The sequence below is a fragment of the Natrix helvetica genome (assembly GCF_964273705.1).
Source record: "Natrix helvetica genome assembly, chromosome: 4".
NCBI classification, from domain to species: domain Eukaryota; kingdom Metazoa; phylum Chordata; class Lepidosauria; order Squamata; family Natricidae; genus Natrix; species Natrix helvetica.
The window spans coordinates 18452949-18476002 of record NC_138550.1 but is presented as its reverse complement, the minus strand read 5'-3'; the positions used below and the strand labels follow the sequence as shown (position 1 = coordinate 18476002).

The window sequence follows — 23054 nt, the reverse complement described above, 5'->3', positions numbered from 1 at the left end:
TGGGATTTTAAAAATTTATTCTTTCTTTTTTTTCCCTAGGAGCTTATGGCAGCAGCCAAAAGATCCTCTTCCCTTGTTTTTCCCCTATAACAGCCCAATAGGTTAAGTTGAAAGTCAATTACAGTCCCAGAGATAATGAAGTTTGATACTCAGACATAGAGGTCAACTGGTTCCTAGTCCCAGATTTTAGCCATTTGCTTGAATCTTGTAGCCTGAGGACAAGAGCTTAATCAACACATCAAAGAGATGTGCATCCATCTTTTATTGGCAGGTGGGGAATCTGGACTGCCACCCAGTTTTGCATATCAGGCTACTTGGTTTCTTTTTCTCTGAGAGTGAACCGCTCTCAAAGAGATGGTGATGACACGGCAGCTAACAACATCCAGTTCCCCTGCAGTGATGGTCAAGCCATGATGGGCCATGCCGACAAGTGGGGGTGATTTTGATCTCAACATTTTGGGGGCGATTTCCTTCAGTACTATCACATCTTGACCTGCCACTTGCAGTTTGTTTTTGTAAGTTGCTTGCAATATTTCATTCCTAATTTTCCTGGTGACAAAATAGATTACGGTATCTCTTGGCAGTTGTCTTTGTCTGGCAATCCATGAATTAACGCGGTAAATTTTGTCAATTTGCCAGAGGCATTCGACCTTTGGCTCCCCAATTAATTGGACAAGAGTGTCTGCAAAAATCTCTCTTAAGTCTTCTTGAGTATGTTCCTTCAACCCTCTTATCTTCAGGGCAAATTCCATTGTTCTATATTGCATCATCGTAAGCTCCGCCTCCGACTTATCAATTTTAATTTGTGCCTCCACAAGTTTGTTATCCAACTTTGTATTAACCTCATTAATTTCTTCCACCTTCTCATCAAGAGATGCCACGTAGCCAAATAATCCTTTAAGTGCCTCAACTATATCCTCCCTTATCTCTTGGTTACGTATTTGGATTAAATCCTTAATTCCAGATATTTCATCAGAGACATCTTTAAAGGCACTTGTAATTTCCCCCTCCAAGACAATTGCCTGTTCTTTTAATGCATTTTGTGTTATTTTGTAGAGCTTCCAGTGTCAGGGTTTGTGATTGTGTTTCCACTGGAGGTAATAAAGGTTGCAACTTTGAAGTTTGCGCTGGTGAACTGCCCGCACTTTTTGAAGCATTGAATTTTGTCTGCTTAGAGGCCATTTCAAAATATTCAGATCAAGCTTTCAAACAGCCAATTTATTCAGTCCAAAAAGTCGAGCTATTCTTTGAAGTCTTTCACACTAACAGGCACTTAACAAGTGCTAATCAATTCTCCACTTCACTTTCGTTTTCAACACACCCTTTGTTACTCCAGCGCCATTTTTAAAAAGAAGTTCCTTTTAAGTTTACAGAAAGAGATATAATCTACGGAGTTAGGGCTTGTACTTGCAATTTGTTGACCTCCTGGTTTGCTCTGCTTGCTTCTTATTCAGATGTAAAATAAATTTGAAATTGCAGGTGTGGACGCTGCGTTTTTTTCTGCAAATGCAGAAGCGTCCCGTGATGAGGAGATTGTCAGGCTTCCTGGGGAGCTCACACCTTTCACGCCACAGAATTGCTTCTGGAGCCACTGGGCGCCTCTACCCTCTGCCAGACTGCTCACCTCCCCCCCTTTTCCCAAGGGGGAGGTTTTCAAACTGCTGGATAGCTGATTTATGCTATCCTAGCCGCTTGTTACTCAAACACGTGTTGGCATTCCTGAGGGAACGTCTTCCAAGGACAGCGGCGCCACCGGAAGTTCATTCCAAAAAATATTGTTTGACACAATAGAAGCATTTAATTTAAAAAAAATTATTCCAGCAATTATATTTCAGAAAAATGTATTTTACATAGATAGCAATTTGTTTGTAAGCTGCAAATGTTAAAATAAGCAGTTACTGAGGTTTCGCTGGAAATCTTACGGTACTTGAAAAGTAATAGTCTCAGCTTTCTGTAAGTGAAAATTCATTATAGTCAGGGGTGGGTTAGTATCGTCATTACTGCCGGTTCGGTGCACAAATTTTTTTTTACACCTAAAATGGTCTGTGCATGCACAGAACATTAAAAAAGGGGAAAAATTAGTTTTCTTCAATGGAGATTGTTCTGCCCATGCGCAGAACCAAAAATCAAGATGGTGCCGCCAACAACAGAACCAGTTTGGGTGAGTGGGCAGCCGAGTTACTACCAATTTAGCTCAACTGGTCCAAACCGGTAGGAATCCACCTCTGATTATAGTCATGGATCATCTTTTGAGGAGTAATATTCCACAATAAGTTTTCAGTGTGGTCTTTGGTCCACACTGTAATGCAATTGATAAAATTGAATAGCATTTTAGGCAGCAAAATTTTACGATGGAAACTATGTCCAATTATGTTCACCGAGTCTTCTTGGAGCCACACCTTCTTTGGGGGTTGATATGTTGGTGAGGAGTGCATTAAAACTGCATTTGTTTGACTTCCTTTGCAATTTAGCTTAACACTAATGCCCACATGCTCCCAGAGAGAGAGAGTGTTTGTCAGATTGTTCAGGAGCCTAATACTAATATAACACAACCTTCAATAGTAGGGTTTGGAATAAAAGATACAATGGTACAATGGTGGTATTATTATTATTATTATTAATATTATTATTATTATTATTATTATTATTATTATTATTATTATTATTATTATTATTATTATTTAAACATGAAACTCAGCCAATTGAACATTCAAAAATGCATTACAAATACCATTGACTGGTGCTAATGGTTGATATGGTTTGCTGCCAGCGTCCTAGGTATCAACCAAGTACCTTCTTAAAATATAAGATGTTCCGAGTAGCGCAGTTTTTTGCAGTTCCGCTGGTGTTATTGCAGGAAGCTGCAATTTGTTGATGTATCTTGTAAAATTCTTGGACATGGTGCCAAGTGCCTCAATGACAATGGTTATCACTGTTACATGCTTCATCCATAGACGTGTAGTTTCGATGGCCAGGTCACGATATTTCATTATTTTTTATAGTTCTTTTTCTTCGACTGTGGCATCTCCAGGAACAGCTATATCAATAAACTGTACATTTCGGCCCTCTACAACCGTGATATCTGGCGTGTTGTGCTCCAAATGATGATCCGTTTGTGTTCGAAAGTCCCACAAGATCTTCACCTTCTAATTTTCGATAACTTTTTCCACTTTATGTTCCCATGACTTTCTGGATACAGGTAAATCATATTTTTTTACATAATGACCAGTGGATTAATTTAGCAACTCGTTCATGTCTAGCTTTGTAATCAGTTTGTGCGATTTTGCTGCATTCACATATTAAATGTGAAACAGTTTCAACTTTGTTATTGCAAAGTTGGCAGTTTGGGTTGTCAGTAGATTTTTGTATCTTCGCTTTCATGGCATTAGTTTGTAGTGCTTGAGCAGCCAGTATTAAACCTTCCGTTTCTTTCCTGATTGTTCCCATCTTAAGCCATGTCCATGTCAAGTTGTCAGCACATTTTCCTTCAATGTTTTTCAAGTGCTGTCCATGCAAAGCTTTGGTTTGCCACCTTGTTGTTGTTGTTGTTGTTGTTGTTATTATTATTATTATTATTATTATTATTATTATTATTAGCTATAACATAGAACTGTAGAAATGGAAAAACCTACGGGAAAGAAAATATAAATTAATAATGGCAAGCTCTTATAAATAAAATTTGTATAAAATGTTTTATAGATGGCATTTACCACCTGCTAGTTTAGCTAAAATATTTAAAAATATGTCTAGCAATTGTTGGAAATGTAATGAAAAAAATGGGCACATTTTATCATATGTGGTGGACTTTGTCAGAGCAAAAAAATATGGGGCACAGGTGGATAGAATCGATGATAGGGAATCATGTATATTTTAAACCTGAATTGTTTTTATTAGGTATAATATTAGAAAAAAAATTGATAAGAAAGGTATGCATTTAATATTACATATCTTAACAGCAGCGAGGATTATATTTGCACAATACTGTAAAAATGAAGATATACCGTGAGGTGAAGAGATAGTCAGGAAGATGCTAGATTGTGCAGAAATGGATAGATTGACAGAAAGAAGATGTAGAATATTATCAAACATGGAATTAATTTCACCAATGGTGGGAAAAAAGGGGTGGAGCTTAAGAATGTAAATTTGCATTGCTAAACAAATTAAATACCCAGACAATCCGATGTTTATTAAGCACTAAGAAATGTACTTAAGAGAAAATCAATAAAAACATAGTAAGGTTTGGATCCATTCTATCACAGAGAAGTGTGTTCATATTTCTTATTGTCTATTCTGTTGGGAGTATACTCCTAGTGTTTCGTAGGTGTTTGTATGTACGTCTTTGGTTGTTCGGGTTTTCTCCCGTGTAGAATTGGAAGTATCTTCACGACGTTTTGATGAAGTCTCATTCATCATCTTCATATATATATATGTATGTATGTATTGTATTTGTACTGATAAATAAATAAAGGGAGACTAGTATAGATCTATTTCGAGATATAGTCATACCAGGGGTTGTAACACAAATACACACACACACACACACACACACACACACATATATACACACACACATGACAAATGGTCGCTGTTACTTTAAATGAGTGGATTTACCTAACAGACGTAATTAGCTTTGCTGTAAGAGGAAGTCAGGAGAGCTCATTCTCTCTCTGATTCTCTCTCTGCTTGTCCTATGCTTGATGACTTGATGACTGGAACGTGAACTGCGACTGTAAGCAATTGTTTGTTCTTTGAATTGTATTTGGACTAATATCTACTATCTACTATCACTGCTTGTGAAGCAAATTTAGTAGTAAAGCTACTTAATTTTACGAGCAGGGTCTGTGACTCTATTTGTGTGTTTCTACTAGCAACGTTTTCCTCTCCGGCTGCACATTCTGCTGCACTACTCTCTGTCTCCCAACTGAGATACCCCTTAACATATTCTTACCACTATAATTATGACTCAGAGGCTAGCAACATTGATTGAGTGGCCAGCTCAATCCAAGTGTGCCGCAGAATATTCTAAATGAAGTCAGCGCAAATAAAGTCTGGATCTAGAAAGTCAAGAATATAAAATAAAAGCAGTAGCTTCTTATGAAACATGATATTAATTTCTGAGATGCTTAGGGAAGAAAAATATCTAACATATTAAAATTGAGGGATGTACTTTAAGTAGAGCATTCACCCTGTTACTTCTTCCTCTTGCTAAAATTTTTAATCTGGATCATATTTAATTTGCAAAGTCAATGCTGATCTTTAGCAAACTATAAAAAAATTAGACTTTCTACATGGTAGATAAGTATTAATGTTTTCCTGTCAGTACCTGGACTAATCTAACTAACCTGAAATTAATATTACCAGTCTATAACTCCTGTTTCTCTAAGGGTTCCATTTTTGAGGCTTTTTTTGGCCCATTTATTTTGGAAAAATGGGCCAAAAAATCCTTGAAAACGGGCCAAGACAAGCCAAAAAATGGGCCAAAAAAGCTGAAAAAATGGGCCAAAGGGTGAAAAAAATGGCCTGAAAAAAGCCTCAAAAATGAGCCAAGAAAAGTCTCAAAAATGGGCTGAAAAAAGCTTCAAAAACGGGCTGAAAAAAGCCTCCAAAACGGGCTGAAAAAGGGTCTGAAAAAGGGGCGTGCAGAGGCCAAAAAATGGCAGACGGGTGGGCAGGGCTTCAGCAATATTCAGTCTATAAGATGCACAGACACTTTTCACCCCCATTTGGGAGACAAAAAACTGCGTCGTATAGTCCGAAAAATACAGGTATTTATATAGCCATGAATTTTTCAAACAACTGTGGGTGGTTTCTAATCAAATACAATAAATCACTTAAACTTTTTTTTGTTGGGTTGTTATTCTTTGTTATTTCTTTATTAGACAATATAATGCTTTTGTTTTTCTTTGGAGTGCTGATCCACTTTACAAATTTCTATTACATTCTGCTAAACTGTAATGTTTGCCTTGACTATTATCTTAGTGTATTGTATGAATCCAACAAATTGTGGCTTATTTCAAAAACTATGGGCAGGAAAACCTTGACTCCATATACATACTACTGATCTCTGCTGTCCCTCTAATAGCTAATTCCTTCTCTACTCTCAAGAAAACTCATTAGCATAGTTTTTTTTAATCAATCGGGAGTTTTAAGACCAAAAACTGTATCACTAGAAGCTTGTTAGCTTAATCCCATATGAATTTATGTAGGATAGCATATCCACTATCAGAGGAAGCATATTGAGGCTGTCACACATTACATTAATTTAAATGCGTATGAACAATTATAATTAGGTATGCTGTCCAAGAGAGGGCACCATTGATCCAACCAAAATTAGGTTATTCCTATTACAATAGAGGTCACTTAGGTCTGTAGTAAGGGTGACTGTAGATGTTCCCTCAACATTTTAGTCTTATAGTTTGTACTGAAGGTATCTATCCAGTAGTATTTTAATTAGGGAATATCAGGACCTTTGCTGCATTCTATACTTTTGCTTTGTTGCCTTTATACCAAACTGGCTCTCAATTCTTCATTAGACAAATTAAAACCATGTTTCCCTACTGTCGTAAGACACATTACTAACTAGCATCGATTCTTGGAGGGCAATGACAGTGTAGCTAAATCCAAACACAATGATTCTTGGAACAAGACGTTAGGATATGTTCTCTTCAGATCATAAGTTACAACTGATTAGAAAAAGTTTCCGTGACATTATTATTTCACTGTGATATAGTTCAGCAATTCGTTCTGACAGTTAATTTTCAGAAATAATTTCAAAAATTAGTTAAAGCAATCAGTTTAAAAAGCATATTTTGAGCAGTTAGCGTCAGCATTTGTACTAGATGCACCTAAATCATCAGTCAGCAACCCGCGGTTCTGGAGCCGCACGTGGCTCTTTCATCCCTCTGCTGCGCTCCCTGTTGCTGGTCGGCTCCACCATTGATAGGGCTTTTGGTTAGGACAGGTAGAGGAAAAAGGATACAAAAACACATTCCAAACAGCCACAGGTTTTGAGTTTGCTGCATCTCTGCAGCTGTTCCTGGAATCACTATGCAATAATGGGGTCAGCATGTACACAGGAGTAATAATTTTGTGTTCCCTCAATACCACATAGACAATATTGTGTGTTTTACTCAGTTTAGTAAAAAGAAAGAAATCTATTCTTTCTAATGGCTGGAAAGCTACATAGTGGTAACCCATAATATGGTTTGTTTGAGTTAGCGCTATGTAAGCCTCTGTTGTGCTGCACAAACTATGGCTTATTGCAGAAGTAAGTAATTCATGCCCCCCCCCTCTGCATCATTCCCAAGTTTCTTCTGACTGTAAATATTAAAAATTAGCATCTTGACTTCCTGTCATTTCAAGGGTGGAAATATACAAATTCTCTTTTTGTGATCAACTTATGCACAATTTAATGAGTGAAATTAATAGTCTGAATTCTAGCAATATACCAAACAATAAACATCTAGAATAGACAACACTTCTTAAAAAATACCTCTAGGTTCTCTTTCACAAATAATGGCTCTTCTTCTTCTTCTTCTTCTTCTTCTTCTTCTTCTTCTTCTTCTTCTTCTTCTTCTTCTTCTTCTTCTTCCTCTTCCTCTTCCTCATCCTCATCCTCATCCTCATCCTCATCCTCATCCTCATCATCATCAGTACAACACTCAATATGGGGCTTGTCAACTCCTGTCCTGATGTTAAGTGTGGCCCATGGCTAATGAAAGTCTTGTTTCTATGGTTTTTGTAGTTCAGCATCTTTAATAAACATAATTAAATTAAGCATCAGCTAGGAATTCAGTGGACTAGAGCAAAATGCAAATAAACTAGAACTTATTTTCAGAGAACAATGACAAGCAGTTTTTTATTTCCTGGCTCCATCGAGTGAAGGATACAGAAGGTGCTCAGGTTTCATGTCCCTGCCCCTACCTCTGTCCCGCCTACAAACACTTGTTCCATTTAGAGTCTTTCCCATTCGGGCTGTAGGAAAATTAAATGCAGGAAGACAGTAAGTATAGCTGCAGAGAGCAGTCAAAGGAGACCAGTGGAGATTATGTTAGAATTATATACATCTAGTTGTTTGGAAGAGTAGAAAACGTGGATGGTTTTAGTGGCATATGGATAACTTGTTCTTGCTCTAAGTATTGCTAACAAATCTATAACGCAGTGTTGGCAAACTATTTCAGCACCGAATGTCTAAAACGGAACATGCCTGCATGCACCTTAGTGGTGGGATTCAAATTTTTTTACTACCAGTTCTGTGGCCATGGCTTGGTGGGCATGGCTTGATTGGCATGGCAAGGGAAGGTTACTACAAAATCTTCATTCCCTCCTCACTCCAGGGGAAGGTTACTGCAAAATCCCTATTTCCTTCCAATCAACTGGGACTTGGGAGGCAGAGAATAGATGGGGACGGGGCCAGTCAGAGATGGTATTTACTGGTTCTCCAAATCCTGGTCAGAACCTGCTGAAAGCATCTCTGGTTTGGACCATTTGTTGAGTTTCCTGAGTATTTCAAACAAGGCCTCATCATCAGTTATTGCTAGGAAAACTTACTGAGAGCTGAGAGCACAGCTGGTCACACACGGTCTCTTTTGACTTATCTCTTAGTTTCAAAGAGAACTAGAGACTAGCATCTTTCAATGATTGGGGACTTTGACTTTTTCAGGGAAAAAGGATCTTTCCCTCATTCCCTGACAACTATGGGTGGTGTTGTCTCCTTACAATTAAGAAAGAATTCTATTGCCTGCTTATTTAATTGAGAGGAAGACTATTCCAAATCCCTAAAGAAAATCCAAGCAGTTACTATGTGACCATATAATTGGACATCAATTATATTTAATGGAGTGATAAGCAGTTGTAACAGAGTGCAGAGAAGAGCAACAAAGATGATTAGAACAAGAAGCAATGGGTGGAGACTAATTAAGAAGAGAAGCAACTTAGAACTGAGGAGAAATTTCCTGGCAGTTACAACAATTAATCAGTGGAACAACTTGCCTCCAGTTGTGAATGCTCCAACACTGGAAGTTTTTAAGAAGATATTGGATAACCATTTGACTGAAGTGATTTCCTGTCTAGGCAGAGGGTTGGACTAGAAGATCTCCAAGATCCCTTCCAACTCTCTTATTCTATGTAAACGTCTGAAATTTTGCCAATGAAAAGGCAGGATGCAATTCAATCTTGCCAATTAAAGTGCAGAATGCGATCCAGGAAGTTCTAAGAATTAAGACCGATTCAAATGAACAGAACAAATAAATGGTAAAGCATGATTTCATGAGGGTGGTACTGCAGATACTTTATAAAAGATTCCTGGTTTCTAGGATGCTGCAATTTCTGAAGATATTTCTGTTTCAAGAGGCCGACTGGTTTACTCTTCCATGGATCTCTCTGTCACCACTGCTCTTCTCCTGACCATCTCCTGCTGCCTGGGGACTTCCACAGCCCGAAGTTACCAATATGTACTCACTGTACCATATGGGGGTGGTTGGGGTAGTTGGGGCTCAAGTGAGTTTTGCCCTGAAGGCTATGCAAATGGCTTCGCCCTGAAGGTAAAATTTATATTTCAGATGTTCCTTTATTTCTCACTATTACTTCTGACCTTGAAATTAATTCTTCAGTTTTCTCCTTTGTCTTTAAAGAAAGGACACAAGATGTGTGTTGATGCTCAACACTTTTTGATTCTATTATCAAAAAAAGACATCAAGTTTGGTGTGCAATACTGTGTGGAAGAACTAGTTTTGATCCGATTCATTGTTCCATATTGATGGGTAAATGTTGGCAATCCCAAGAAATGACGGCTGAAGGACACCAAGGGCGGAAGGGCTGATCTGGAACTTTATCAGAGTCTTATATTCCTAGGTAGAACCAGACCAAAGGCATGGTGACAATACAGCTCTGAATGGAATTCGTTTGTACTGTACCACAGGCAAAACAATCGAGTCTAGAGTTGGACCGTGAGTAACTGACTTTCTTAGCCTATTTTATTTTCTTGTCATCTGGAATTGGGGAGGAGATAACTGATGACTTAGTTTATTGAAATCTATTGATTTCAGAATGGGAAGCACTGGAATTAGTAAAGCTAATTTTCATGCACTGTAGAGCAATGGTGTCTCTGAATTAGCAGCTGAGACATGGATGGAGACTTGTTTATTCCTGAGAAGTTCCAAAATAGCTACTAATATTTTGTGGGCCACAGCAAATGTATCTCCAACCTTTGGTCTTTCTTGATGGGCTCATTGCTCTTTCCTGACATTCATTCATGCCCCAAACACCCCTTTATTGAGCCTTGGTGGTACAGTGGTTCGAGTGTAGTATTGCAAGCTATTTCTGCCTGCAATTTGGCAGTTCAAATCCGACCAGGCTTAAGGTTGACTCAGCCTTCCATCCTTCCAAGGTGGGTAAAATGAGGACCCAGATTGTTGGGGGTAATCTACTGACTCTGTAAACCGCTTAGAGAGGACTGTAAAGCACTGTGAAGAGGTATATAAGTCTAAGTGCTATTGCTATTGCTAGTCTCCCCCACACTTCTTTTATTACACAATCCATGCTTCTATCTTCTGTTCTTATAACTCTGTTTGTGGGAAGACACAAACTGCAGTCTTGAACTACATGTGCAATTGCTGTTTATGAAAGTCAGAAGTGTGGCTGCTATTAATGTCCTATACTTGAATTCTGGGGATAGCTCTTTAAATATCAAATCCTAGTCAATTCAGTAACATGCTAAAGAGTATTTTTGTTACTGTATTAAAGACTGATGGCAATGTCTATGATTTATAGAACCTTTTGTTTATTTATGAGATTACTTACACATGTTCATTGCCAATGAAGATCTCAGCAATCAAAATGCTTCCAATCAGGATTAGAGCAGCAGTCCTGAGAGATTGTTCCAATTTTATTTATTGCAAAAGAGTCTCTCCCCAACGAAAACCAGGGGGAAAGGCCATATGGCAGCCACAGGGGACACTCTATTGTCTTGTGGTATACCATATTCAAGGTAACCAGGGAAACTGAGACAGAAGCTCAGACCTCCAGTAAGAAAATGAAGCACTGAATTTCCACAGGGGCCTTAGTAGCTGACTAATGACTCACCTGTTCACTGGTGGGTAAGGGGAAATGGGGCTTACTTATACTGCAATTTCCGGAATAAGGAGTCTGCTCTAATAGATTCTGACTGTGACATGGATTGGGAGTAGTCTTGGAAATAAGGTCAAGGGAAGATTTGAAATTAAAAAAGATGTATTCTTTATTCCTGCCCCCCAGGAGCTTATGGCAGCAGCCACAAGATCCTCTTCCCTTGTTTTCTTTCCTCCTACAACAGCCCCATGAGTTAAGTTGAAAGTCAATCATAGGCCAAGAGATAATGAATCTTGATACTCAGACATAGAGGTCAACTGGTTCCTAGTCCCAGATTTTAGCCATTATGCTTGAGTCTTGAGGCCTCATGACAAGAGCTTAATCAACAAACCAAAGCGATGTGTATCCATCTTTTACTGGCAGGTGGGGAGACTGGACCCTCACCCAGTTCTGCAACTCGGGCTACCTGGTTTCTTTTTCTCTGAGAGTGGAACTCTTTCAAGGAGCGGGTGATGATACGGCAGCCAACAACATCCAGTTCACCTGCAGTGATGGTCAAGGCATGATGGGCTATGGCGAGAGTTGGGGTGATTTTGGCCCATGGAGCCTTCGCTGCCCCTCGACTGGTATATGTGGGCTGCAAACAAAGGTAGAGGATGTACAGGCCAACCGTGATAACACAGCACTCAATGATGTGCGTTTTTACTGCTGTTAATGGCTGATACATGTTTTGTCACCTAGAAATACGCTTTTGCTATACATTTCCAAAGACTGTTAATTATAGTCCAATATTAATTTGAGGAGAGAGTATCTGCTTGTGTAAAATGTGGTAGTACAAGGTAATCCCCCCACCCCTCTGTGTGTCTTGAAATGGGCTCAGATTGGAGAGAAAAAAGTGTGGTGGTAGAAACCTCAAGCATTGCAAAGATTGATGATCTCTTCTCTATCATTTTGAATCAAGTCACAGAAGCAAACTGTAATTCTGTATTACTGCTTTCTTGCTTGCAAATAAAATTATGTTGCATCTTCAAAGTCATTCCTTTTTTTCATTGAGCCATGTTTTGGGCCACGATAATACGTATGTATTTCTTTGGGTTTATTTATTCTTGCATTTCACTTCAGAGAATACTAAATTTTATGTTAAAGAAAATAAACTATAGATGGGCCAGCACCAGTTAAAAACCAACAAAAATGGATGATGTATGTGTTTTTATCATTATCCAGATGTGGATAATGAGCTACAAAAGTTTTCCTCAGAAATTTTAGACAAAGCCTACAAAATCATCACTTATCCAAATCACTACTTTTCTGTTCTTCAAACACTTACATAAAAAGATCTCTCCTCCAATCCTATGCCTTTCATTGGCTCTGAATTTTTATGTTTATGTATTTATTGATTTGGTTTGTACATCATTGCAACTTAATCAGGCTCTTGGTTGCTAGCAAGTTCACACAAATCTAGTTTGGGATAAATTGAAATATAACTAAAACCCCTAAACGTAAAGAACTAAAAAACATATTGCCCTGAAACTCTTCGGAAATGGTCTATTTTTAGCTTCTTCTTGAAGGTACCTGGAAGTTAATCTTAGATCAAGCAAGATGCCTTTTCCTGTGGTCTGGAACTGAAAAGCCATCCCTTGACCTTCTGAAAATGAGGAACTCTCAGCTGCTTATCCCAACATGACCACAAGCCTGATTCCACTAGGAAAATGTGTCCTTTTGTTAATTGATATTAATACCAGACCAATAATGAAGCCATAAACAATGTCCCAATCAAGGAACTACCAACTTAGACAAACAATCAAGCAGTAAGCAAAAGCCTGGTCAATGAACCACTAAGAAGAAAACTACACTTCCACCATCAAAGCTGTATATGTAAACAGAAATCAAACCCTGTTCACTACTAGCACCAGTGGTGGGTTTCAAATTTTTTTAGAACCTCTTCTGTAGGTGTGGCCTGCTTTGTGGGAATGGCTTGATGGCCATTTGACTGGGTGGGAGTGGCTTGTCAGCCATGTGACCAAGTGGGAGTGGCTTGGCAGTCATGTGACTGGGTGGGCATGGCCAACTTGTAAAATGTGAGGAAAATCACTTAACAACGCTCTTGCTTAGCAACCAAAATGTTGGCTCAGAAACTCTGGCATTTGAAGCACGCAAGTTTTAAAGCTGTCAAGTTACAAGAACCTTGCACCCCTAACCCTTTAGGGAAAAAAATTCCAGGGGTGTGCAAACTTGACAGCTTTAGGACTTGTGGAGTTCAACTCCCAGAATTCCTCCTCCAGTCATGTTGGCTTAGGAACTCTGGCATTGAAGTGTGCAAGTCTTAAAGCTGTCAAGTTGCAAGAACCTTGCGCCCCTAATCCTTTAGAAAAAAAACCCAGGGGTGTTCAAACTTGACAGCTTTAAGACTTGTGGACTTCAACTCCCAGAATTCCTCCTCTCGCTCTTCAACTTGATGATGTGCGGACGGGTGGGGGAGGGAGCTGTAATGGGTTCTAAATGGCACTGTAGATTTGTGGAACCTCTTCTATAGATGAGGTTAAAACTGGCAGGAACCCACCCCTGTCTAGCACTCAAGATGTCTCCTTGTTGGTAATGAAACATCTGCAATAAATCAACCAAGTAGAATTGCAGCTTCTTACCTCAAAATCAAGAGATCAGAGAATTGTTTCCATAAGAATAGAACAGAACAGAACAGAATAAAATAGAATAGAATTCTTTATTGGTCAAGTGTGATTGGACACACAAGGAATTTGTCTTTGGTGCATATGCTCTCAGTGTACATAAAGAAAAATAATATAGAATACATTCATCAACAATCATAAGATACAACACTTAATAATAGTCACATGTTTCTAATAAGCAATCAAATTATACTAGGATTCATCACTGTCTCGAATGAGACCAATCACTGTTGTATCATCTGAAAACTTCAGTAGTTTAACAGAGGGATCATTGGTGTATAGAAAGTAGAGAGAGCACACAGCCTTGGGGGGCTCCTGTGTGAATTGTACAGGTATGTGGTTTTGTCTAGCTTCAGCTGCTGCTTTCTGTCTGTTAGGAAGCTTGTGCATGCGCAGGAGCAATTTTTTCACTATTGTGCTTGCGCACCTAATGCGCATCAAGCACATGCGCTTGTGCCCGAAGCATGTCCCTAAAAAAAACAGCAGTAAAAAATCTGGAACCCACCCCTGATTAAAACCAAGTCTGTGTTCTGTTGTAAGACACATTACTAACTAGCATCGATTCTTGGATGGCAATGATAGTCTAGCCGAATCTTCATTTAAAGTATTGATAGCAGCTTCTTTTCCATTTTGATTTTGAAATTATCAAGGTAGTGAGAAAGAAATTAAATTAAACTGGCATCCTCAAATGTCAGAGTTCAACAGGGCAACCCTAAATGTATATGCAACTTGGTTCATGGCAAATTCATGGGGCTAATTTCTTTTTCTTTTTTTCTATTTTACTTTTTAAAATTCTTTTTTAATGAAGAAATAATTCCATTCCAAAATATGGACACACAATGAAGTAGTTTAATCGCTTCAAAATATGTCCCCCAATAGGCTTAACACACATGCTCTCTCTCTCACACACAAAACAATACTTAACAGCAATACAAACAGCCCTATGGTTTATATATATATAAACCATATAGGGTTATAAAAACCATGACAAACCATAAATATATGGTTTTTCATGGTTTTTAAAACCCTATTAAGGGGCTAATTTCTATTTCCAATGCCAGACTAAGAAAAACAAGGAGGAATCTGGGATTAGACAGCACAATGGCTCAGATGTTGTCATTTAAATTGATCCGACTGGAAATCAAGGTATTCCAACGTTATCACTCCTTTTCCTCTCAGATTGATATATTTGGATTTGATAATCTGACAAGCTGATTAGAACCATCATTTCTGAACTTTTAAAGAGAAGACCTAAAAGAGTGAAGTCTGTTTTTGTACATTACATAGATTTAATGTATTTAATTTATCCCATTATTTCAGTTTTTTTTCTCCCATTTTGCTTTCAGGCTTAATCCCAAGAGTGATCTGTAAAGCAGGCCACTGTGGTTTAAAAACTATTTTTAAAACTTCAGTAGTTTAACAGAGGGAACCCATAATATGGTTTGTTTGAGTTAGTGCTATGTAAACCTCTGTTGTGCTGCACAAACTATGGCTTATTGCAGAAGTAAGTAATTCATGCCCACCTCCCCATCATTCCCAAGTCTCTTCTGACTGTAATTATTAAAAAATAACATCTTAACTTCCTGTAATTTTCAAGGGTGGAAATATATGAAATCTCTTTGTGCTGATCAATTATGCACAATTTAATGAGTGACATTAATAGTCTGAATTCTAACAATATACCAAACAATAAACATCTAGAATAGACACTTCTTAAAAAAAATATCTAGGTTCTCTTTCACAAATAATGGCTCTCCTCCTCCTCCTCCTCCTCCTCCTCCTCCTCCTCCTCCTCCTCCTTCTTTTCCTCCTCCCTCCTCCTCCTCCTGCTCTTCCTCCTCCTCCTTCTCCATCATCATCATCATCATCATCATCATCATCATCATCATCACCATGCTTAATATGGGGCTTGTCAATTCAAGGGTGGATTAATTTTCTGACCTTCCCGAACTTCCAGTTGGCCTGTTTTTTGCCTTCCCTAAGCCTCTCTATGCACCCTGCACTTACCTGCATCCAAAACAGCCAGTCGATGCAATCCAAACACAATGATTCATGGAACAAGATGTTAGGACATGTTCTCTTCAGGTCATAAGCTACACCGTATAGGGCAGATTGACTAGAAAGGATTAGAAAAAGTTTCTGTGACATTATTATTTCGCCGTGATATAGTTCAGCAATTTGTTCTGACAGTTAATTTTCAGAAATCACTTCAGCAATTAGTTTCAGCAATCAGTTTAAAACCCATATTTTGAGCAGTTAGCTTCAACATTTGTTCTATACCCACCTATATCATAGGTCAACAACCCACAGCTCTAGAGCCACGTGGCTTGTTCATCCCTCTCCTGTGGCTCCCTGTTTCCTATCGGCTCCATCATGGATAGGGCTTTCGGTTAGGGCAGGTAGAGGAAAAAGGATGCCACACTAGGAGGAGACTCTATGATGGTGGAACCGGACTTCCGGTAGGCTCCAGAATTGAATGGGGGGTCTTCAGTTTAGGACCTTTGTGGCTCCTTGAGTGTTTAAAGTTGCCAACCCCCTGACCTAAATAATCCATTTCAAAACTTAAAGACAGTAAACGTAGAGTCAGTAGAATTTCTTGGTTAACTGTTCTGGAGAAAAAGACCCACATAGACATATTGTTATGCAAATTGTTGAATGGAATGGTGGCAAGACTGTATGAGATAAATATAAAGAAAGTTTTAAATAAAAATGGGTACATTTTGAAGAACCTAGTGGGCTAAGAGAGTTTGTAGTCTTGAAAATGTGAAACTTTTCCAGGGCATTTACACATTTTTAAAAAAACTTTTTTTTAAAAAAAATCTTTTCTAGCAAAAAAACAACAACATTCCACACAGTCACAGTTGTTGAGTCTGCTGCATCCCTGCAGCTGTTTTTGGAATGGCCATGCAATGATGGGATCAACATGGACACAGTATTAATAATGTTATCTTCCTTCGATACCACATAGACAATATTGTGTGTTTTACTCAATGTAGTAAAAAGAAAGTGATCTATTCTTTCTAATGGCTGGAAAGCTACATAGTGGTAACCCATAACATGGTTTGTTTGAGTTAGTGCTATGTAAACCTCTGTTGTGCTGCACAAACTATGGCTTATTGCAGAAGTAAGTAATTCATCCCCCTCCCCATCATTGCCAAGTCTCTTCTGACTGTAATTATTAAAAAATAACATCTTAACTTCCTGTCATTCTCAAGGGTGGAAATATATAAAATCTCTTTGTGTGATCACATTATGCATAATTTAATGATTGTTGATATATTGTTTGGTATATTGTTAGAATTCAGACTATTAATTTCATGATCGGAATTCTAACAATATACCAAACAATAAACATCTAGAATAGACAACACTTAAAAAAATATCTCTAGGTTCTCTTTCACAAATAATGGCTCTTCTTCTTCTTCTTCTTCTTCTTCTTCTTCTTCTTCTTCTTCTTCTTCTTCTTCTTCTTCTTCTTCTTCATCATCATCATCATCATCATCATCATCATCATCATCATCACTACCATGCTCAATACGGGGCTTGTCAACTCCTGTCCTGATGTTAAGTGTGGCCCATGGCTAATAAAAGTCTTGTTTCTATAGTTTTTGTAGTTCAGCATCTTTAATAAACATAATTAAATTAAGCATCAGCTAAGAATTCAGTGGACTAGAGCAAAATGCAAATAAACTAGAACTTATTTTCCGAGAACAACAACAAGCAGTTTTTTTTAATTTCCTGGCTCCATCTAAGTGAAGGATACAGAAGGTGCTCAGGTTTCATGTCCCTGCCCCTACTTCTGTCCCGCCTACAAACACTTGTTCCATTTAAAACCTTTCCCATTCGGGCTGTAGGAAAATTAAATGTGGGAAGACAGTAAGTATAGCTGCAGAGAGCAGTCAAAGGAGACCAGGGGAGATTAAGTCAGAATTATATACATCTAGTTGTTTGGAAGAGTAGAAAATATGGGTGGTTTTAGTGGAATATGGATAACTTGTTCTTGCTCTAAGTATTGGGGTGAACATAAAAGGAGGAGATGCCTTTCACGTTTGAGAAGGAGGGAGAGACTGAGAAATTAAAGCAAAGAAAAAGGTAAGGCTAACAAGTCTATAGCGCAGTGTTGGCAAACCATTTTGACACCTCAGTGGTGGGATTCAATTTTTTTTACTAGCGGTTCTGTGGCCATGGCTTGGTGGGCGTGGCATGACTTGGTGGGCATGGCTTGATTGGCATGGCAGGGGAAGGTTACTACAAAATCTTCATTCCCTTCCCACGCCAGGGGAAGGTTACTGCAAAATCCCTGTCATATTTAAATGTTGGATCATCTGTCTAATTATACCTTTTTGTTACTTTTAGAGGTGATAAACAGAAAGGATGGAATGCATTTCGGCTCGCAACCAATTGTACAAATGATGGAAATAATACAAATTGTTTCCCAGCATAGCTTTCTCAGTATCAGCTCAGCAACTCAGACTGATTTTATAGGAATGAAAGTTTCTGCGAGATTAAGAAAAATATGCATTTGAGTTTATTGTTAACCTCACTTTCTAGTGTCTTACTATAACCCAGAAATCTTCTTAAGCTGCTAATTGCGGAGGTTTGGTTAAGACAGCAGGCTGGGGACTGACTGGTGCTCTAGTCATGTCTTAGGTACAAAGCCAACTGGGTTGGTCCCACTATCTCAGCTCTAGGCCGACAGAGGCAGGGACAAACCGTTTGTAAAATCTTACCAAGAAAACTGCAAGATCAAATCCCTGGAATTAAGGGAGATGGAAAGCATAAAACAAAAGAATGGAAAAGCATGATTTCATGAGGGTGGTATTGCAGATAGTTTATGAGTGATTTCCGGTTTCTAGGATGCTACAATTTCCGAAGACTTTTCTGTTTCAAGAAGGAGACAGGTTTCCATGGATCTCTCTGCCAGCACCGCTCTTCTCTTGACCATCTCCTGCTGCCTGTGGAATACAGAATCCCGACCTCAACGTCTACAGTATACTTCCCTGATCAGTGTGCCAAATGGGGGTGGATGGGGTGAATGGGGACCGAGCGAGTTTTGCGATTATGGCTTTGCTAAGGGCTTCGCCCTGAAGGTAAAAGTTTACTTTTCTGATGCTCCTACACTACTAAATATTCTCTTGAATTAGTTCTTCAGCTTATCTTTCAAGAAAGGCAATCAAGAAGTAATTGTGTTGATGCTTTACACTTCTGATTCTACAATTAAAGAAACGTATTGAGTTTGGAGTGGAATATTGTGTGGCAGATCTAACCTTGATCCAATGCATTGTCCAATATTTCTGAGAATTGAAATCTGAAGGACTGCCAGGGGAGAAAGGCTGATCTAGAACTTTACCATGGTCATATTTTCTTAGGTGGAACGTGAGCAATGGGTAGGTGACAATACAGCTTTGAATGGAATCCGCTTGTACTGCAACGATGGCACAGTACTCGAGTCTAAAGTTGGACCGTGAGTAACTGATTACCGTATCATATTTTATTTCCTTGTCATGAAGACTGGGAGAGGATGAGTTGCTGATGAGTTTCTGAATGAGTTGCTCATGCTAAGACGTGGATGAGAGATTTTTGTATTCCTGAGTTGTGCAGTGGTGTAACTAATAGTTTGTGGGCCATAGTAAGCATATCTCATTTAGGCTGTTCTTCCCTAGCAAGCATTTACTTCAACATGACCCCTTGTGGACTTGAGTTCCCCACATACTTCTCCCATTGTGCAGTTCATGGATCTATTTGCCTTCCTTGTAACTAGAAGGCCTCCAAGGTCCCTTCCAACTCTGATATTCTATTTTCAATGTCCAGAGGTAAAACGTAAAATCAAATAAAGCCTCTGCATTGGTTTGCTTTTGTGTCTTTCTTGCATACCTTATGGATGCCTGAGCTGCTAATAACAAGCTCTTGATTAAGAGCCTTTATGCTACTTATAAATGGATTAACTCCCACTGAAGAGCCTTGACTGAATGCAAATGCAGACCTTTCCTCAAAGCAGCAAAGATGTTCCTAAGCTCTTTTCATAGTTTAGGAACAACTCAAGAGATAGTTCTCTCCCAGCGTTGACAAATGGACCTTGGAACCTAAGTCTTATTTAAGAGTAGCCTAACTATCTAAAAACTGAGAAGGCCCTTACAGGGCATCTAATTCAATTCCATGGCAATCCAATATCTGTTAAAAACCCTTCAGTGAAAGAGTCTACCTACTATCTCTCATGCAAAGTGGCCCATTACTCTTTCTTTTGCAATTCGGAAAATCCTCATAATTTAAACTCATTGTTCCTTGCATCCTCTTGAAGAACGAACCCCACAAACCTTCCCCCTTTTCTGCATTTCAGCCTTTCAAATACTTGAGAGCAGCTGTCACATTGCCCCATAATTTTCTCTTTTGTAAACTAAACATACTCAATAACTCCCACCATTCTTCATATCTGTTTCCCTGAAGCCCGTTAACATTGCAATTCCTTTCTTCTGTACTTTCAGGAGACCAAGACTGCAGTGCTGTGCTTACATGTGCAAGTGCTGTTAATGAAGAACAGGAGTGTGGTTGCTATTAATGTCATATACTTGAATCAGTGGTGGGTTCTGGATGGTATGGCTTGGTATGGGCGTAGCGGTGGTAGCTCGGAGCAGTGGCCACCATACCGGAACAGTGGGCCATTTGGCCCACCCGCCCACCCATGTTCCTTACTGCTTTTTGAGGCAAACGGGCCAATTGCACATGCACGCATGGCGTGCAGCACCTGCGCAACCTCCGCCGAGCAGCTGAGTGTCACTGGGTGGTGGCACGTGCATGCGTGCGCAGGATGCATGCCCGCCGAAGGCGCCCAGCCCTGTCACAGCCTACCGGTTATGACGGGATCTGGAACCCACGACTGACTTGAAACCTGGGCATAGTTCAGGCTATTCAGTCACCATACTAGGGAATGTTTTTGTTGGTGTATTAAAGAATGATGAAAATATTATGCTAGTTCTGAGGTATGGTTTTGAAAATATAGAGTCCATAGGTTGCCTTTAAGCTTAAGTGTTCATTCTTTAACTTGATTCCTAGCCCAAAATTTTAGCCACTGTGCCTGAATCTCTTGGATTGATGGCAAGTGTTTTAGACACTAAAAGATGCTTATCTATCTTTGTCCTTTTTGACAGGTGGGGAACCTGGACTGAAAAAAAAATCTGCATTGGAGGCTATCTGGTTTCTTTTTCTCTGAGAGTGGAAGGACTTCGAAAACATCTTGATAATTCAGCAGCTAACAACATCTGGTTCAAGTGCAGTAGCAATATGACCATAGCAGGCAGTGGCCATACACGGGGTAAATTTGGCCCATGGAGTGAGAGGTGCCCGTTAACTGGTATATGTGGGATGAGAACACGGGTGGAGGATAAACGGGGATTGATAGGTGACGACACAGGACTCAATGATGTGATGTTTTTCTGCTGTTAATGGTTGATACACGTTTCTTCACCTATAAATATACTTCTGCTATGCAGTCTCAAAGGCTGTTAATTACCATATTTTTGGGGGTATAAGATGCACCGGAATATAAGACTCACCAAGGTTTTGAAGAGGCAAATTAAATAAAAAGTTTTTGCACTCTGCAGACCTCTCAAAAATGGCCTGTTTTTCCCCCCCAAAATAGCTAAGCCCTTAGGAGGCTTGTAGAGTGCTCGGGGGGGGGGGGGGGGGGGCGGAATGAGCAAAAATGATTTTTCAATTTTTCACAAAAACGAGTCCATTTTATGTCAAAATGTGGACATGGTTAGCCTTTAGGAGGCTTATAGAGTGCTCCTGGGGGCTGGGGGAGGGAAAATTGAGCCAAAAATGGCCCGTTTTTTGCTCATTCCTGCCCTTCCCAGCCCCCAGGAGCTCTCTGAAAGCCTCCTAAAAGCTATGCATGGCCATTTTGGTGAAGGGGACGAGGTTTCGGGAGGCAAAAAATGCTGTATTCAGTGTATAAGACACACCCAGATTTTCAGCCTCTCTTTTGAGGGCAAAAGGTGCATCTTATACTCTGAAAAATACCGTATAGTTAAACATTAACTTGACAATAAAGGGTGTGTTTGTATGTAATGTGGTAGTACACGGAGACTGTTCCCCCAAGTGTGACCTCTTCAAACAGTCCATATTGGAGAGGCATAAGTAGCAGAAACCTCAAGCACTGTCTTCCCTCCCATCATTTTGATTCAAGTCACAGCATCAAACTGTAATACCATACCATGCTTGCTTGCATGCAAATGAAATTATGTTGCGTCTTCAAAGTCATTTCCTTCTTTCAATAAGCCAGGTTTAGGCCACAATAATATGTATGTATTTATTAGGGTTTATTTGATTTTGTACTTTGCATTTTACTACAGAGAGCAAATAAATGTTAGAGAAATATACTATAACTGGGTCAAGATTGATTTAAAAGTTGTGTGTGTGTGTGTGTGTGTGTGTTTGTTGGATTTGTGCTGATAAATAAATAAAGGGAGACTAGTATAGATCTATTTCAAGCTATTTAGCTCTCATCAGCTAGCCATACCCTTACTGGGATTCGAACCAGGGCTGTATTACATATTAGGCAGTTGTATTAGCAAAAATACATACCTATTTCCCTGGCTCAGCTGGTAAGGAGGAGAGCCTGTGGCTTAGTGGCTAATACAACTGCCTAATGGATGACTCTGCTTAACTGTTTAAAAAAGCCTCTAAAAAAGCACCCTCTACTATGAGGCAGGAGAACTGCATGCCTCACCTAGTCTGACTTTTTAGGCATTTTATGATCGCTCAGTCCGAGCAGTGTTAAGCAGAGGCTTAAAAGCCTAAAAAGTCAGACTAGGTGAGGCACGCAGTTCTCCTGTCTCATAGTAGAGGGCGCTCGTTCTTCCTGTGACTCAGAGGCAGCAGAGTAAGTGACAACCACAGAGCGCGACTCATGCGGTCAAGATGTGATGACGTCAGTGCCTCACCAGCCATAAACCTCACCGCACATCACTGCAACCCACCCCTGCTTTGGAGTGGTCCGGCCACTCCAAGAACATTACACTCTGGGCCCTTTGGAAGAACATTGATGAACTGAATGTACAGAAAAAAGCAATTCATATGATAAGTGACTTCAGGGAACAGTGACGTGCGGTGAGGTTTATGACTGGTGAGGCACTGACACAGTGCTGAGTTTCAAATATTTTTTGACTTGTGGACTTCAACTCCCAGAATTCCACAGCCAGGCATGCTCAGTTCCAAATTAAAGCGACAGCATTTGTTTTTCTTCTTTGCTCCTTCTTTCTTTTTCTTTTTCTTCTCCTTCCCCTCCTTCCTCCCTCTCTCCCT

The 23054-nt window shown here is 39.4% G+C and overlaps 2 protein-coding genes across 2 annotated transcripts; both read left to right on the top strand.

Annotated features, from left to right (window-relative positions):
* The first annotated feature begins 4673 nt into the window (after positions 1–4673).
* On the top strand, positions 4674–12099 carry LOC309391503 (vitelline membrane outer layer protein 1-like). The gene is made up of 4 exons (XM_081952022.1): positions 4674–4729; positions 9315–9542; positions 9853–9947; positions 11491–12099. The coding sequence occupies exons 2-4, from the start codon at positions 9372–9374 to the stop codon at positions 11780–11782; spliced, it is 558 nt and encodes a 185-aa protein (XP_081808148.1). The 5' UTR covers positions 4674–4729; positions 9315–9371; the 3' UTR covers positions 11783–12099.
* A 767-nt stretch (positions 12100–12866) lies between these two features.
* On the top strand, positions 12867–21295 carry LOC309391506 (vitelline membrane outer layer protein 1-like). Its single transcript, XM_081952025.1, has 4 exons — positions 12867–12982; positions 18608–18841; positions 19121–19215; positions 20897–21295. Exons 2-4 carry the CDS (start codon positions 18659–18661, stop codon positions 21189–21191), a joined length of 573 nt encoding a protein of 190 aa, XP_081808151.1. The 5' UTR covers positions 12867–12982; positions 18608–18658; the 3' UTR covers positions 21192–21295.
* The last annotated feature ends 1759 nt before the right edge of the window (positions 21296–23054 follow it).